General features: G+C 54.4%; 1 protein-coding gene across 3 annotated transcripts; it reads left to right on the top strand.

Annotated features, from left to right (window-relative positions):
• The first annotated feature begins 2,503 nt into the window (after positions 1–2,503).
• Positions 2,504–13,249, top strand: THOC6 (THO complex subunit 6). Of its 3 annotated transcripts, XM_072936423.1 has the most exons (13): positions 2,508–2,721; positions 2,808–2,872; positions 2,985–3,088; positions 3,796–3,833; positions 4,684–4,732; positions 6,233–6,304; positions 6,921–7,023; positions 7,762–7,811; positions 9,477–9,539; positions 10,601–10,711; positions 11,298–11,426; positions 12,233–12,430; positions 12,478–13,249. In XM_072936423.1, exons 1-12 carry the CDS (start codon positions 2,585–2,587, stop codon positions 12,314–12,316), a joined length of 1,005 nt encoding a protein of 334 aa, XP_072792524.1. In that variant the 5' UTR covers positions 2,508–2,584; the 3' UTR covers positions 12,317–12,430; positions 12,478–13,249. The 3 variants fall into 3 exon arrangements, with proteins under 3 accessions (XP_072792526.1, XP_072792525.1, XP_072792524.1); XM_072936424.1 differs by lacking the exons at positions 6,233–6,304; positions 12,478–13,249 and having other exon boundaries at positions 2,506–2,721; positions 12,233–12,343; XM_072936425.1 differs by lacking the exons at positions 9,477–9,539; positions 10,601–10,711; positions 12,478–13,249 and having other exon boundaries at positions 2,504–2,721; positions 12,233–12,343.
• The last annotated feature ends 139 nt before the right edge of the window (positions 13,250–13,388 follow it).

Here is a 13,388-nt window from a genome sequence, read left to right as displayed (position 1 = left end):
CCCCCGTTTTTTCCCCAGATTTTTCCCGTTTCCCCCGTTTTCCCCGTTTTTCCCAAATTCCCCGTTTTTCACCCCAAACCTGAGCCCGTTCCCGCTGTAGCCCCTCCACCATCCCCATTTTTCCCCCCATTTTTTCCCCTTTTTACCCCATTTTTACCCCATTTTTCCCCATTTTTGCCCCGTTTTTTCCCGTTTTTTCTCAGTTTTCCCCCGTTTTCCCCATTTTTCCCAAAATCCCCGTTTTTGGCCCCAAACCTGAGCCCGTTGCCGCTGTAGCCCCTCCCCCATCCCAGTTTTTCCCCCGTTTTTCCCCTTTTTACCCCATTTTTTGCCCCATTTTCCCCCGTTTTTTTCCCCGTTTTTTCCCGTTTTCCCCATTTTTCCCAAATCTGTGGGTTTTGGCCCCAAACCTGAGCCCGTTCCCGCTGTAGCCCCTCTCCATCCCCATTTTTCCCCTTTTTACCCCATTTTCCCCCCATTTTTACCTCGTTTCTCCCCATTTTTCCCAAATTCCCCATTTTTCGCCCCAAACCTGAGCCCGTTGCCGCTGTAGCCCCTCCCCCATCCCCATCTTCCCCCATTTTTTCCCCATTTTCCCCCCATTTTTCCCCATTTTTTCCCGTTTTCCCCATTTTTCCCAAATTCCGCATTTTTGGCCCCAAACCTGAGCCCATTGCTGCTGTAGCCCCTCCCCCATCCCCATTTTTCCCCCCCATTTTCCCCCATTTTTTCCCCATTTTCCCCCATTTATCCCCATTTTTCCCAAATTCCCCATTTTTCGCCCCAAACCTGAGCCCATTGCCGCTGTAGCCCCTCCCCCATCCCCATTTTCCCCCATTTTTTCCCGTTTTCCCCCCTTTTTTCCCCATTTTTTCCCCCATTTTGCCCCATTTTTGCCCCATTTTTCCCGTTTTTCCCAAATTCCCCATTTTTCGCCCCAAACCTGAGCCCGTTGCCGCTGTAGCCCCTCCCCCATCCCCATTTTTACCCCGTTTTTCCCCATTTTTACCCCATTTTTTCCCCATTTTTCCCCCATTTTTCCCCCAGTTTTTTTGTGTTTTCCCCCGTTTTTCCCGTTTTTCCCAAAATCCCCATTTTTGGCCCCAAACCTGAGCCCGTTGCCGCTGCAGCCCCTCCCCCATCCCCATTTTCCCCCGTTTTTCCCCCATTTTTCCCCGTTTTTCCCCATTTTTCCCCATTTTTCCCATTTTTCCCAAATCCGGCTGTTTTCCCCCCAAACCTGAGCCCGTTCCCGCTGTAGCCGTGGTCGTGCTGTGTCGGCAGTTCCCGGAGCCGCGCGGCCGCCGCCGCCTCCGACAGCCCCACCTTGGGCAGCCGCGGCCTGGACCAGTAAAAACCAGTTACAGACCAGTGAGAAACCAGCATAAACCAGTATGAACCGGTATGAGCCGGTATAAACCAGTCATAAACCAGTTTAACCCCGTTTTTCACCTTTTTTTCCCAATTTTTTCCCTTTTTTTCCCATTTTTGGTGGCCCCAGTCGCTCTTCCCCACACGAAGTCCCAGTATAAACCAGTATAAACCAGTACAGACCAGTATAAACCGGTTCAAAGCAGTCACAGACCAGTATAAACCAGTGATAAACTGGTTCAAACCAGTCACAAACCAGTCACAAACCAGTACAAACCAGTATAAACCAGTATTAAACCCATATAAACCAGTATGGGCCAATGCGGACCAGTATAAACCAGTAACAAACGAAGAATAAACCATTATAGACCAGTTTAAACCAGCATAAACCAATAATAAACCAGAAATAAACCAGTACAGACCAGTATAAATCAGTATGGACTGATCCCAGTCCCCCCCAGTCCCTCCCAGTCCCTCCCAGTCCCTCCCAGTCCATCCCAGTCCCTCCCAGTTCATCCCAGTTTGTCCCAGTTTGTCCCAGTCCGTCCCAGTTCCCCTCACCCCTCGCACTGCGCCGGTCTCCGTTTCTCGCCGGGCGCCGGAGGCCGCGGGGGAGCCCTGAGGGGTGACCAGAGGAGGTTCAGACAGCCCCGAAATCCCCAAAATCCCCAAAATTCCCCCAAAATGCCCCAAAATCCCCGAAATTCACCCCAAAATCCCCCTCACCCCCCACCGCCGCCGCGCGCCGCCTCCATCCGGCCACTTCCGGTGAACGGGGCCGGAAAAACTACAACTCCCGGCGCACCCCGCGCCGCTTCCGGTGAGCGGGACCGGAAGAACTACAACTCCCGGCGCACCCTGCGCCGCTTCCGGTGAGCGGGACCAGAAAAACTACAACTCCCGGCGCACCCCGCGCCGCTTCCGGTGAGCGGGACCGGAAAAACTACAACTCCCGGCGCACCCCGCGCCGCTTCCGGTGAGCGGGACCGGAAAAACTACAACTCCCGGCGCACCCTGCGCTGCTTCCGGTGAGCGGGGCCGGAAGAACCACAACTCCCGGCGCACCCCGCGCCGCTTCCTTCCGGCCGCTTCCGGTGAGAGTCGCTGTCAGAACTACAACTCCCGGCGCGCCCCGCGCGCGGAACCGGAACCGGGACCGGAAGCGGAACCGGAAGCGCCGCCATCGCCCGGCACCGGGCGCGACTATCGCGACATGGCGCTGTCGTCGCCGTCGGGCGGAGTGCGGCGGGCGCGGCAGCTGCTGCACGTCTCGGTGCTGGCGCAGAGCGCGTCCCCGTGCGGGCGGTTCCTGGCGGCCGCCAACGACTTCGGGGAGATCGCCATCTTCGGGTGCGCCTGTCGCGATAGGGGGGGGGGATGGGGATGGGGGGAGGGGATATCGCGATAGCCACGCCCCCTCCCCCCCCCCCCCACAGGCTGTCGGCGGCGCTGAGCGCGGAGGCCAAAGAGGAGAACCGGAGAGCGGTGGCGGTGGTGAGGGGTGAGGGAAACTGAGGCAGGGGCGGGTTTGTACTGGTTTGTACTGGTTTTTACTGGTTTTTACTGGTTTGTACTGGTTTGTACTGGTTTTTACCGATTTTTGCCGTTTTTAGCCCATAACGGCCCCGTTTACTCGTTGGCCTCGACCGAGCGGCTCCTCCTGAGCGGCAGCGACGGAGAAATCCGCGCCTGGAGCTGGGCCGAGCTGGGCCGCAAGGTGGGACCCAAAATCCCCCGAATTCACCCCAAAATTCACCCCGAAATATCCCAAATTCACCCTAAAATGGGAAATCCGCGCCTGGAGCTGGGCCGAGCTGGGCCGCAAGGTGGGACCCAAAATCCACCGAATTCACCCCAAAAACCACCCTAAAATATTCCAAAATTCACCCTAATATAACCCCAAAGTCCACCCCAAATACCGTCCCGAAATATCCCAAATTCACCCCAAAATTCACCCTAAAATAACCCCAAATTCACCAAAAAAATCACCCTAAAATTCACCCTAAAATATTCCAAAATTCACCCCAAAATTCACCCCAAAATGGGAAATCCGGGCCTGGAGCTGAGCTGTGGGAGGTGGGACCCAAAATCCCCCAAATTCACCCCAAAATATCCCAAATTTACCCTAAAAACGTCCAAAATAATCCAAATTCACCTCTAGATATCCCAAAATATCTCAAATTCACCCCAAAAACACCTGAAATGCCCCAAATTCACCCAAAATCTGCAAAATTCACCCCAAAAGCACCAATAATCACCCCCTAAATGGCCAAATTCACCCAAATTCACCCCAAAAATGGCCAAATTCACCCTAAAATAACCCAAAAACACCCAAATCCCCCCAAAATCTCCCCAAATTTCCCCCAAATTCCCCAAAAATCCCCAAATTTCCCCAAAATTCTCCAAATTTTGGTGCCCCCCCAGGGCTGTCGGGAGCTCTGGACGCGGCGCCCGCCCTGCAGGTACCGAAATTGGGGATTTTGGGCAATTTTGGGCAATTTTGGGGGATTTGGGGAATTTTGGGGGTTTTGGGGCAATTTTGAGGGATTTTAGGGAGTTTTGGGGAGATTTTGGGGAGATTTTGGGGAGATTTTGGGGTTTGGGGGGATTTGGAGGACTTTTGGGGGGAGTTTGGGGGGATTTTAGGGATTTTGGGGAGATTTGAGGGGATTTTGGGGGATTTGGGGAATTTTGGGGGGATTTGGGGGAATTTTGGGGTATTTTGGGAGGTCTGGGGAGATTTTTGGGTATTTTGGGGTATTGGGGGGTCTGGAGGGGATTTGGGGGAGTTTAGGGGGGATTTTGGGGTATTTTGGGGGGTTTTGGGTAGTTTTGGGGGTCTGGGAGGCTTTTGGGGTTTCTGGGGGGATTTTGGGGTAATTTTGGGGTATTTTGGGTGGGTTTTGGGGTATTTTGGGTGGTCTGGGGAGATTTGGGGGTATTTTGGGTGGGTTTTGGGGGGTCTGGGGGGGATTTGGGGGTATTTTGGGGGGTCTTTTGGGTATTTTTGGGTATTTTGGGAGGTCTGGGGGTATTTTTGGGTATTTTGGGGTAATTTTGGGGGGTCTGGGGGGATTTTGGGGTAATTTTGGGGTAATTTGGGGGGGTCTGGGGGTATTTTTGGGTATTTTGGGGGGTCTGGGGGGATTTTGGGGTAATTTTGGGGGGTCTGGGGGGGATTTGGGGGTATTTTTGGGTATTTTGGGGTAATTTTGGGGTCTCTGGGGAGATTTGGGGGTATTTCTGGTTATTTTGGGGTAATTTTGGGGGTTCTGGGGGGGTGGGGACCCCCAATCCCGCCCCTCCCCCCAGGAGCAGTCTGGAGGTGCCGGAGATCAACGGGCTGGAGGTGAACCAGAGGGTGAGGGGGGGTCCCGGACCCCAAAAACCCCGAAATGTGCCCCAAAACCTCCCCAAAAAACCCCAAAAACCTTTCCAGGAAAAAACCCCAAAAATCCCCGAAAAACCCCAAAAACCTTCCCAGGAAAAAACCCCAAAACCCCCAAAACGCGCCCCAAAACCTCCCAAAAAACCCCAAAAACTTGCCCAGGGAAAAACCCCAAAACCTCCCAAAAAACCCCAAAAACCTTCCCAGGAAAAAACCCCAAAACTTCCCCGAAAAACCCCAAAAACCTTCCCAGGAAAAAACCCCAAAACCTCCCCGAAAAACCCCAAAATCCTTCCCAGGAAAAAAACCCCAAAATCCCCGAAAAAAACCCAAAAACCTGCCCAGGAAAAAACCCCAAAACCTTCCCCCCAAAAAACCCCAAAAACCCTCTCTGGGGGGGATTTTTGGGGGATTTTTTGGGGTTTTCTGGAGGGGATTTTGGTGGAGTTTTTGGGGGATTTTGGGGGGATCTTTGTGGGATTTTTGGGGTGGTTTCTGGGGATTTTTTGGGAGGATTTTGGGGCATTTTGGGGAGGATTTTTGGGGACTTTGGGGGGAAAATTTGGGGAGATTTGGAGGGAATATTTGGGAGGATTTTGGGGGGATATTTGTGGGATTTTGGGGTGGTTTCTGGGGAAATTTTGGGGGGATTTTTGGGAATTTTGAGTGGTTTGGGGGGATTTTTTAGAGGATATTTGGGGTGGTTTTTGAGAGGATTTTGGGGAGGATTTTTGGGGACTTTGGAGGGAATATTTGGGAGGATTTTGGGGGGTTTTGGAGGGAATATTTGGGGGGTTTGGGAGGGAATATTTGGGGGATTTTTGGGGATTTGGGGGGAAAATTTGGGTGGATTTGGAGGGAATATTTGGGAGGATTTTGGGGGGTTTTGGAAGGAATATTTGGGAGGATTTTGGGGGGTTTTGGAGGGAATATTTGGGGGGTTTTGGGGGGTTTTGGAGGGAATATTTGGGAGGATTTTGGGGGTTTTGGAGGGAATATTTGGGAGGATTTTGGGGGGTTTTGGAGGGAATATTTGAGGGGATTTTGGGGGGTTTTGGAGGGAATTTTGGGGGGATTTTGGGGGGTTTTGGAGGGAATATTTGGGGGGTTTTGGAGGGAATATTTGGGAGGATTTTGGGGGGGTTTGGAGAGAATTTTTGGAGGGTTTTGTAGGGAATTTTTGGGGGGTTTTGGAGGGAATTTTTGGGGGGATTTGGGGGGGATTTGGAGGGAATATTTGGGAGTATTTTGGGGGGTTTTGGAGGGAATATTTGGGGGGATTTTGAGGGGTTTTGGAGGAAATTTTTGGGAGGATTTTTGGGGGTTTTGGGGGGATTTTTGGGGGATTTTGGGGGGTTTTGGAGGGAATATTTGGGGGGATTTTGGGGGGAATTTTTGGGGTGATTTTGGGTGAATTTTTGGGGGATTTGGGGGGTTTTTCGGGCCGCCCCCCCCAGTTGCAATTCCCGGCAGGACCACTGGGTGGCGCTGGCGGGCGGGGACGGCGCCGTGCGCGTGTTGGATTTGGAGAGCGGCGCCTTCACCGTGAGCGGATTTGGGGGGAAAACGGCGGATTTTGGGCAAAACGGGGCGTTGGGGGGATTTCGGGGGTTTGGGGCAAAACGGGGCGTTGGGGGGAATTGGGGAAATTCGGGAGGATTTGGGGAAAATGGGGATTTGGGGGAAATTCTGCGGATTTTGGGGCAGTTTGGGGTGGTCTGGTGAGGATTTTGGGGTAATTTTTGGGTGGTTTTGGGGTGATTTTGGGAGTGGTTTTGGGGAGATTTTGGGGTGGATTTGGGGTAATTTTAGGAGTGGTTTTGGGGAGATTTTGGGGTGGATTTGGGGTGGTTTTGGGGTGATTTTGGGAGTGGTTTTGGGGAGATTTTGGGGTGGTTTTGGGGCCATTTTGAAGTCGATTTTGGGTGATTTTGGGCGGTTTTTTAGGGGCAGTTTTAGGGTGGTTTTGGGTAGTTTTTGGGGCGGTTTCATTCGTTTTTGGGGCGGTTTCATTCGTTTTTGGGGCAGTTTCATTCGTTTTGGGGCGGTTTCATTCGTTTTGGGGCGGTTTCATTCCTTTTTGGGGCGGTTTCATTCATTTTTGGGGCGGTTTCACTCGTTTTTGGGGCGATTTCACTCATTTTTGGGGTTCCCGTGGCAGCACGAGCTCCGGGGCCACCAGGACCTGGTTCACGTTGTGGCGCTTCGGGAGCAGCTCCCGCAGGTCCTGTCGGGGGGTGAGGACGGAACCGTGCGGCTCTGGGGTGAGCAGGACCCAAAATCCCCCAAATTCACCCCAAAATCAGCCCTAAACCGCCCCCCAAACCCACCCTGTGGCTCTGGGGGGAGCAGGACCCAAAATATCCCAAATTCACCCCAAAATCACCCCAAAATTCCTCAAAATCACCCCAAAATTCATCCTCTGCAGTTCTGGGGTGAGGAGGAACCCCAAAATATCCCCAAATCAGCCCCAAATCTGCCAAAATCGCCCCAAAATTCACTGGAAATCTCAAAATTTCCCAATAATTTCCCCAAATCCACCAAAATCACCCCAAAATTCACTAAAAATCCTAAAATTTCCCAAAATTAACCTCAAAATCCACTTTCCGAACCCCCCCACGCCCAAATCCCCTCAAAATGCCCCAAAACCTCCCCAAAATTCACTAAAAATCCCCAAATTTCCCAAAATTTTCCCCAAATCCGCCAAAATCACCCCAAAATTCACTAAAAATCCCAAAATTTCCCAAAAATTTCCCCAAATCCGCCAAAATCACCCCAAAGTCACCCCGAAATTCACCAAAAATCCCAAAATTTCCCAAAATTAACCTCAATATCCACTTTCCCAACCCTCCCACCCCCAAATCCCCTCAAAATGTGCCAAAACCCCCCAAAATTACCCCAAAATGCCCCAAAACCCCAAAATTCCCCCAAATCGCTCCGAATTCCCTCAAAATGTCCCGAAATGCCCCAAACTGCCCCAAAATTGCCGAAATTCCCCTCAGATCTCCGGACGGGCGCTCAGGTGCAGCTGATCGAGGTGCACAAATACCAGGTGGGAACTGGGACATACTGGGATATACTGGGAGGGACTGGGAGGGATTGGGAGGGGATTTTCCTGGTCCTTACTGGTCCGTACTGGTTTTTACTGGTTTATACTGGTCCGTACTGGTCTGTAACTGGTCCATACTGGTCCATACTGGTTTTTACTGGTCCGTAATTGTTTATGATGGTTTTTACTGGTCCATACTGGTCCATACTGGTTTATACTGGTCCGTACTGTTTTTTACTGGTTTATACTGGTCTGTGACTGGTCCGTACTGGTTTATACTGGTTTTACTGGTTTAATACTGGTGTGTAAGTGGTCCATACTGGTTTTTACTGGTTTTTACTGGTCTGTAACTGGTCCATACTGGTCTGTACTGGTTTTTACTGGTCTGTAACTGGTCTGTAACTGGTCTGTAACTGGTCTGTAACTGGTCTGTAACTGGTCTGTAACTGGTTTATACCGGTCTGTAACTGGTTTTTACTGGTTTATACTGGTCCGTACTGGTCTCTAACTGGTCTATACTGGTCCGTACTGGTCTGTAACTGATTTATACCAGTCTGTAACTGGTCCGTACTGGTTTTTACTGGTTTATACTGGTCCGTACACATCCGTACCGGTCTGTAACTGGTCCATACTGGTACTGGTTTATACTGGTCTGTAACTGGTCCATACTGGTCTGTAACTGGCCCATATTGGTCCGTACTGGTTTTTACTGGTCTGTACTGGTCCATACTGGTTTATAGTGGTCCGTACTGGTCCGTACTGGTCTGTAACTGGTTTATACTGGTGTGTAACTGGTCCGTAACTGGTTTTTACTGGTTTATACTGGTTTATACTGGTCCGTACACATCCGTACCAGTCTGTAACTGGTCCATGCTGGTCCGTACCGGTCTGTAACTGGTCTATACTGGTCTGTAACCGGTCTGTAACTGGTCCATACTGGTTTATACTGGTCTGTACTGGTCTATACTGGTCCGTACCAGTCTGTAACTGGTCTGTAACTGGTCTGTAACCGGTCTGTAACTGGTCTGTACTGGTTTGTAACCGGTCTGTAACTGGTTTTTACTGGTTTATACTGGTCCGTACTGGTCTGTAACTGGTCCATACTGGTCCGTACTGGTCTGTAACTGGTCCATACTGGTCCGTACTGGTCTGTAACTGGTCCATACTGGTCCGTACTGGTCTGTAACTGGTCCATACTGGTCCGTACTGGTCTGTAACTGGTCCATACTGGTCCGTACTGGTCTGTAACTGGTCTATACTAGGTTTTACTGGTTTATACTGGTCCGTACTGGTCTGTAACTGGGTTTTACTGGTCTGTACTGGTTTATACTGGTCTGTACTGGTCCATACTGGTCTGTACTGGTCCATAGTGGTCCGTAATGGTTTTTACTGGTCTGTAACTGGTCCCTAACTGGTCTATACTGGTTTTACTGGTCTGTAACTGGTCTGTAACTGGTCTATACTGGTCCGTACCAGTCTGTAACTGGTCTGTAACTGGTCTGTAACTGGTCCATACTGGTCCGTACTGGTCTGTAACTGGTCCGTACTGGTCTGTACTGGTCTGTACTGGTTTTTACTGGTCTGTACTGTTTTATATTGGTCTGTAACTGGTTTATACCGGTCCATAACTGGTCCATACTGGTTTTAACTGGTTTTAACTGGTTCCAGGAGTGCAGCCGCCCGCAGCTGGGGAAGTGGATTCGCTGTTTGGCCACCGAGAGCGACTGGATGGTGCGGGGGAGGGGCAGGGGGGCGGGGCCTGGGAGGGCGTGGCCAAAGGGGGCGGGGCCTGGTTGGGTGTGGCCAAAGGGGTGGGGCTTGGGTGGGTGGGGCTTAAGGGGGCGGGGCCTGGGCAGGTGGGGCTTAGGGGGCGTGGCTTTGGGTGGGCGGGGCTTAAAGGAAGAGGGAGGAGCCTCATAAAGGGGGCGGTGCCTGGGAGGGCGGGGCCTGGGTGGGCGGGGCCAAAGGGGGCGGGGCCTGGGTGGGTGTGGCCAATGGGCGGGGCTTGGGTGGGTGGGGCTTGAAAGGACAGGGCGGGGCCTCGTCAAAGGGGGCGGGGTTGGGGTAAAAGGGGAGGGGTTTGGAAAAGGGGCGGGGTTTCAGTAAAAGGGGCGGGGTTTCGGTAAAAAGGCGGGGCTAAAGGAAAAGGGGAGTGGTTTCAACTAAAGGGGCGGGATTTCGGTAAAAGTGGCGGCGTTTCGGTAAAAAAAAGCGGGGTTTTGGTAAAAGGGGCGGGGTTTCTGTAAAAGGGGCGGGGTTTCAGTAAAAGGGGCGGGGTTTCAGTAAAATGGGCGGGGTTTCAGTAAAGGGGGCGGGGCTAAATGGAAAGGGGGAGGGGTTTCGGTAGAAAAGAGGCGGGGCTGAGTAAAAGGGGCGGGGTTTGGGTAAAAGGGGCGGGGCTAAATGGAAAGGGGGAGGGGTTTGGTAAAAGGAGCGGGATTTGGGTAAAAAGGGCGAGGTTTTGGTAAAAAGGGCAGGACAGAATGGAAGGGGCGGGGCTGAATAAGAGGGGTGGGGCTGAGCAGAAGGGGCGGGGTTTTGGTAAAAGGGGCGTGGCCAGGAAGGGGTGTGGCCGGAAAGGGGCGGGGTTTCTGTAAAATGGGCGGGGTATTGGAAAAAGGGGCGGGGCAGAATAAAAAGGGGCGGGGCTGAGGAAGGGGTGGGGTTTCGGTAAAGGGGCGTGGCCAGGAAGGGGCGTGGCTGGGAAGGGGGCGGGGTTTTGGGGAAAGGGGCGTGGCCAGCAATGGGTGTGGCTGAAAAGGGGCGTGTCCCACCTGTCCCCGCCCCCCCAGGTGTGCGGCGGCGGCCCCGCCCTGACGCTCTGGCACCTGCGCTCGGGGACACCGACCACCGTGTTCGGGCTGGCGCAGCCGCAGCACCACGCGCTCTTCCACCAGGACCTGGTGAGCCGGACCAGTAGGGACCAGTATAAACCAGTATAGACCAGTACAGACCAGTATAAACCCGTATAAACCTGTACAAACCAGTACAGACCAGTATAGACCCGGACAAACGGGCCTGGGCCCAGCCTAGGCCCTCCCAGTCCCTCCCAGTTTTGTCCCAGTCCCTCCCAGTTCCCTCCCAGTCCCCCCAGTTTGATCCCAGTCCCTCCCAGTTTGGTCCCAGTCCATCCGAGTTCATCCCAGTTCCATCCCAGTTTGATCCCAGTCCTTCCCAGTTTGGTTCCAGTTCCCCCCAGTTCCATCCCAGTCCATCCCAGTCACTCCCAGTCCCTCCCAGTTCGATCCCAGTTTGTCCCAGTCACTCCCAGTCCCTCCCAGTTCCCTCCCAGTCCCTCCCAGTCCCTCCCAGTCCGTCCCAGTCCATCCCAGTTTGGTCCCAGTCCCTCCCAGTCCATCCCAGTCCCTCCCAGTCCCATTCCCAGTCCCTCCCAGTATAAACCAGTCACTCCCAGTCCCTCCCAGTTCCCTCCCAGTCCCCCCCAGTCCCATCCCAGTCCGTCCCAGTCCATCCCAGTCTGTCCCGCAGGTGCTCTCGGGGGGGGTGGGTCCCGCCCTTCACCTGCTGCAGCTCAGTGGGGACGTGCGGGGGAAGGTCCCGGTGACACCTGCGGCGCTGCGCAGCCTCTGCCTGCACCCGCGCTCACCTGAGCACCAGGTAACCCCAAACACACCTGGGCACCAGGTAACCACACCTGAGACACACCTGAACCCATCCCAATAACCCAGCGCAGCCTCTGCCTGCACCCCCGCTCACCTGAGCACCAGGTAACCCTAAACACACCTGGGCACACCTGAGATACACCTGAGATACACCTGAGCCCATCCCAAACCCATCCCTGACACACCTGAACCCATCCCAATAACCCAGCCCAGCCTCTGCCTGCACCCGCGCTCACCTGAGCACCAGGTAACACCTGAGATACACCTGGGCACCAGGTAACCACACCTGAGATACACCTGAACCCATCCCAAACCCATCCCACTAACCCAGCCCAGCCTCTGCCTGCACCCGCGCTCACCTGAGCACCAGGTGAGCTCACCTGGGCACACCTGGGCACACCTGAGATACACCTGGGCACACCTGGGCAATCCTGGGCACACCTGGGATACACCTGGGCACAGCTGGGCACACCTGAGATACACCTGAGATACACCTGAACCCATCCCTGACACACCTGGGGCACACCTGGGCACACCTGGGCACAGCTGGGGGCACCTGGGATATACCTGGGCACACCTGAGACACGCCTGGGCACACCTGGGATACACCTGGGGGCACCTGAGACACACCTGAACCCGTCCCAAGCTCACCTGAGCTCACCTGGGCCCTCCCAAGCTCCGCCCACTCTCACCTGGGCGTGTCCTGGTGGGCGTGGCCAGGGCAGGGCGTGGCCCGGAGGGGGCGTGGTTTAACAGGTGGGTGTGGCCAGGTGGGCGTGTCTGACCCCGCCCCTCCCGCAGGTGCTGACGGTGGCCGGAAACAGCCCCAAAATCGACGTTTTCACCAACCTGGGCTACCGAGCGTTCTCCCTCAGCTTCACCTGAGACACACCTGAGATACACCTGGGGGTACCTGGGCACTCATCTGAACCCACCTGAGCTCACCTGGGCACACCTGGGCACACCTGGGCACACCTGGGCACACCTGAGCTCACCTGGGCTCACCTGAGGCACACCTGGGGGTACCTGAACCCACCTGGGCACAGCTGGGCACACCTGGGCTACCGAGTGTTCTCCCTCAGCTTCACCTGAGCCCACCTGGGGGTACCTGGGCACACCTGGGATACACCTGAGGGTACATGGGCACTCACCTCGGCTTCACCTGAACCCACCTGAGCTCACCTGGGCACACCTGGGCTACACCTGGGCACACCTGGGCACAGCTGAGCCTCATCTGAACCCACCTGAGCTCACCTGGGCACCCCTGGGGGTACCTGGGCACTCACCTGAGCTCACCTGGGCACAGCTGGGACTGACCTGAACCACCCTGAGCTCACCTGGGCACACCTGAGCTCACCTGGGGGCACCTGGGACTGACCTGAACCTACCTGGGTACACCTGGGGGTACCTGGGCACTCACCTGGGCACACCTGGGCACTCACCTGAGCTCGCCTGGGCACTCACCTGAACCCACCTGAGCTCACCTGGGCACACCTGAACCCACCTGAGCACAGCTGGGCACACCTGGATCACCGAGCATTCTCCCTCAGCTTCACCTGAGCTCACCTGGGCACACCTGGGCACACACCTGAACCCACCTGAGCTCACCTGGGTACTCACCTGAGCCCACCTGGGCACACCTGGGGGCACCTGGGCACACCTGGGCCTCACCTGAACCCACCTGAGCCTCACCTGAGCTTCACTTGAGCTCACCTGGGCACACCTGGGATACACCTGGGCACACCTGAGCCCCCCCCCCCATCCCTCCCGTTTTGATACGAACCCGAATTTTGTAGAAAAAAACGCCAAAAGCCAAAATTTTTATTGGTGGTTTTTTTTGGGGGGGTTTCGGGGGGGTTTGGTGTATTTTGGGTATTTTGGGGAATTTTGGGGTTTTTTTGGGGGGGTTTTGGGTGTTTTGGTGTATTTTGGGTATTTTGGGGAATTTTGGGGTTTT

This window comes from Taeniopygia guttata, chromosome 16 (genome assembly GCF_048771995.1).
Source record: "Taeniopygia guttata chromosome 16, bTaeGut7.mat, whole genome shotgun sequence".
Taxonomy (NCBI): domain Eukaryota; kingdom Metazoa; phylum Chordata; class Aves; order Passeriformes; family Estrildidae; genus Taeniopygia; species Taeniopygia guttata.
The sequence above is the reverse complement of the archived record's forward strand: the minus strand, read 5'-3'. Positions and strand labels throughout refer to the sequence as shown.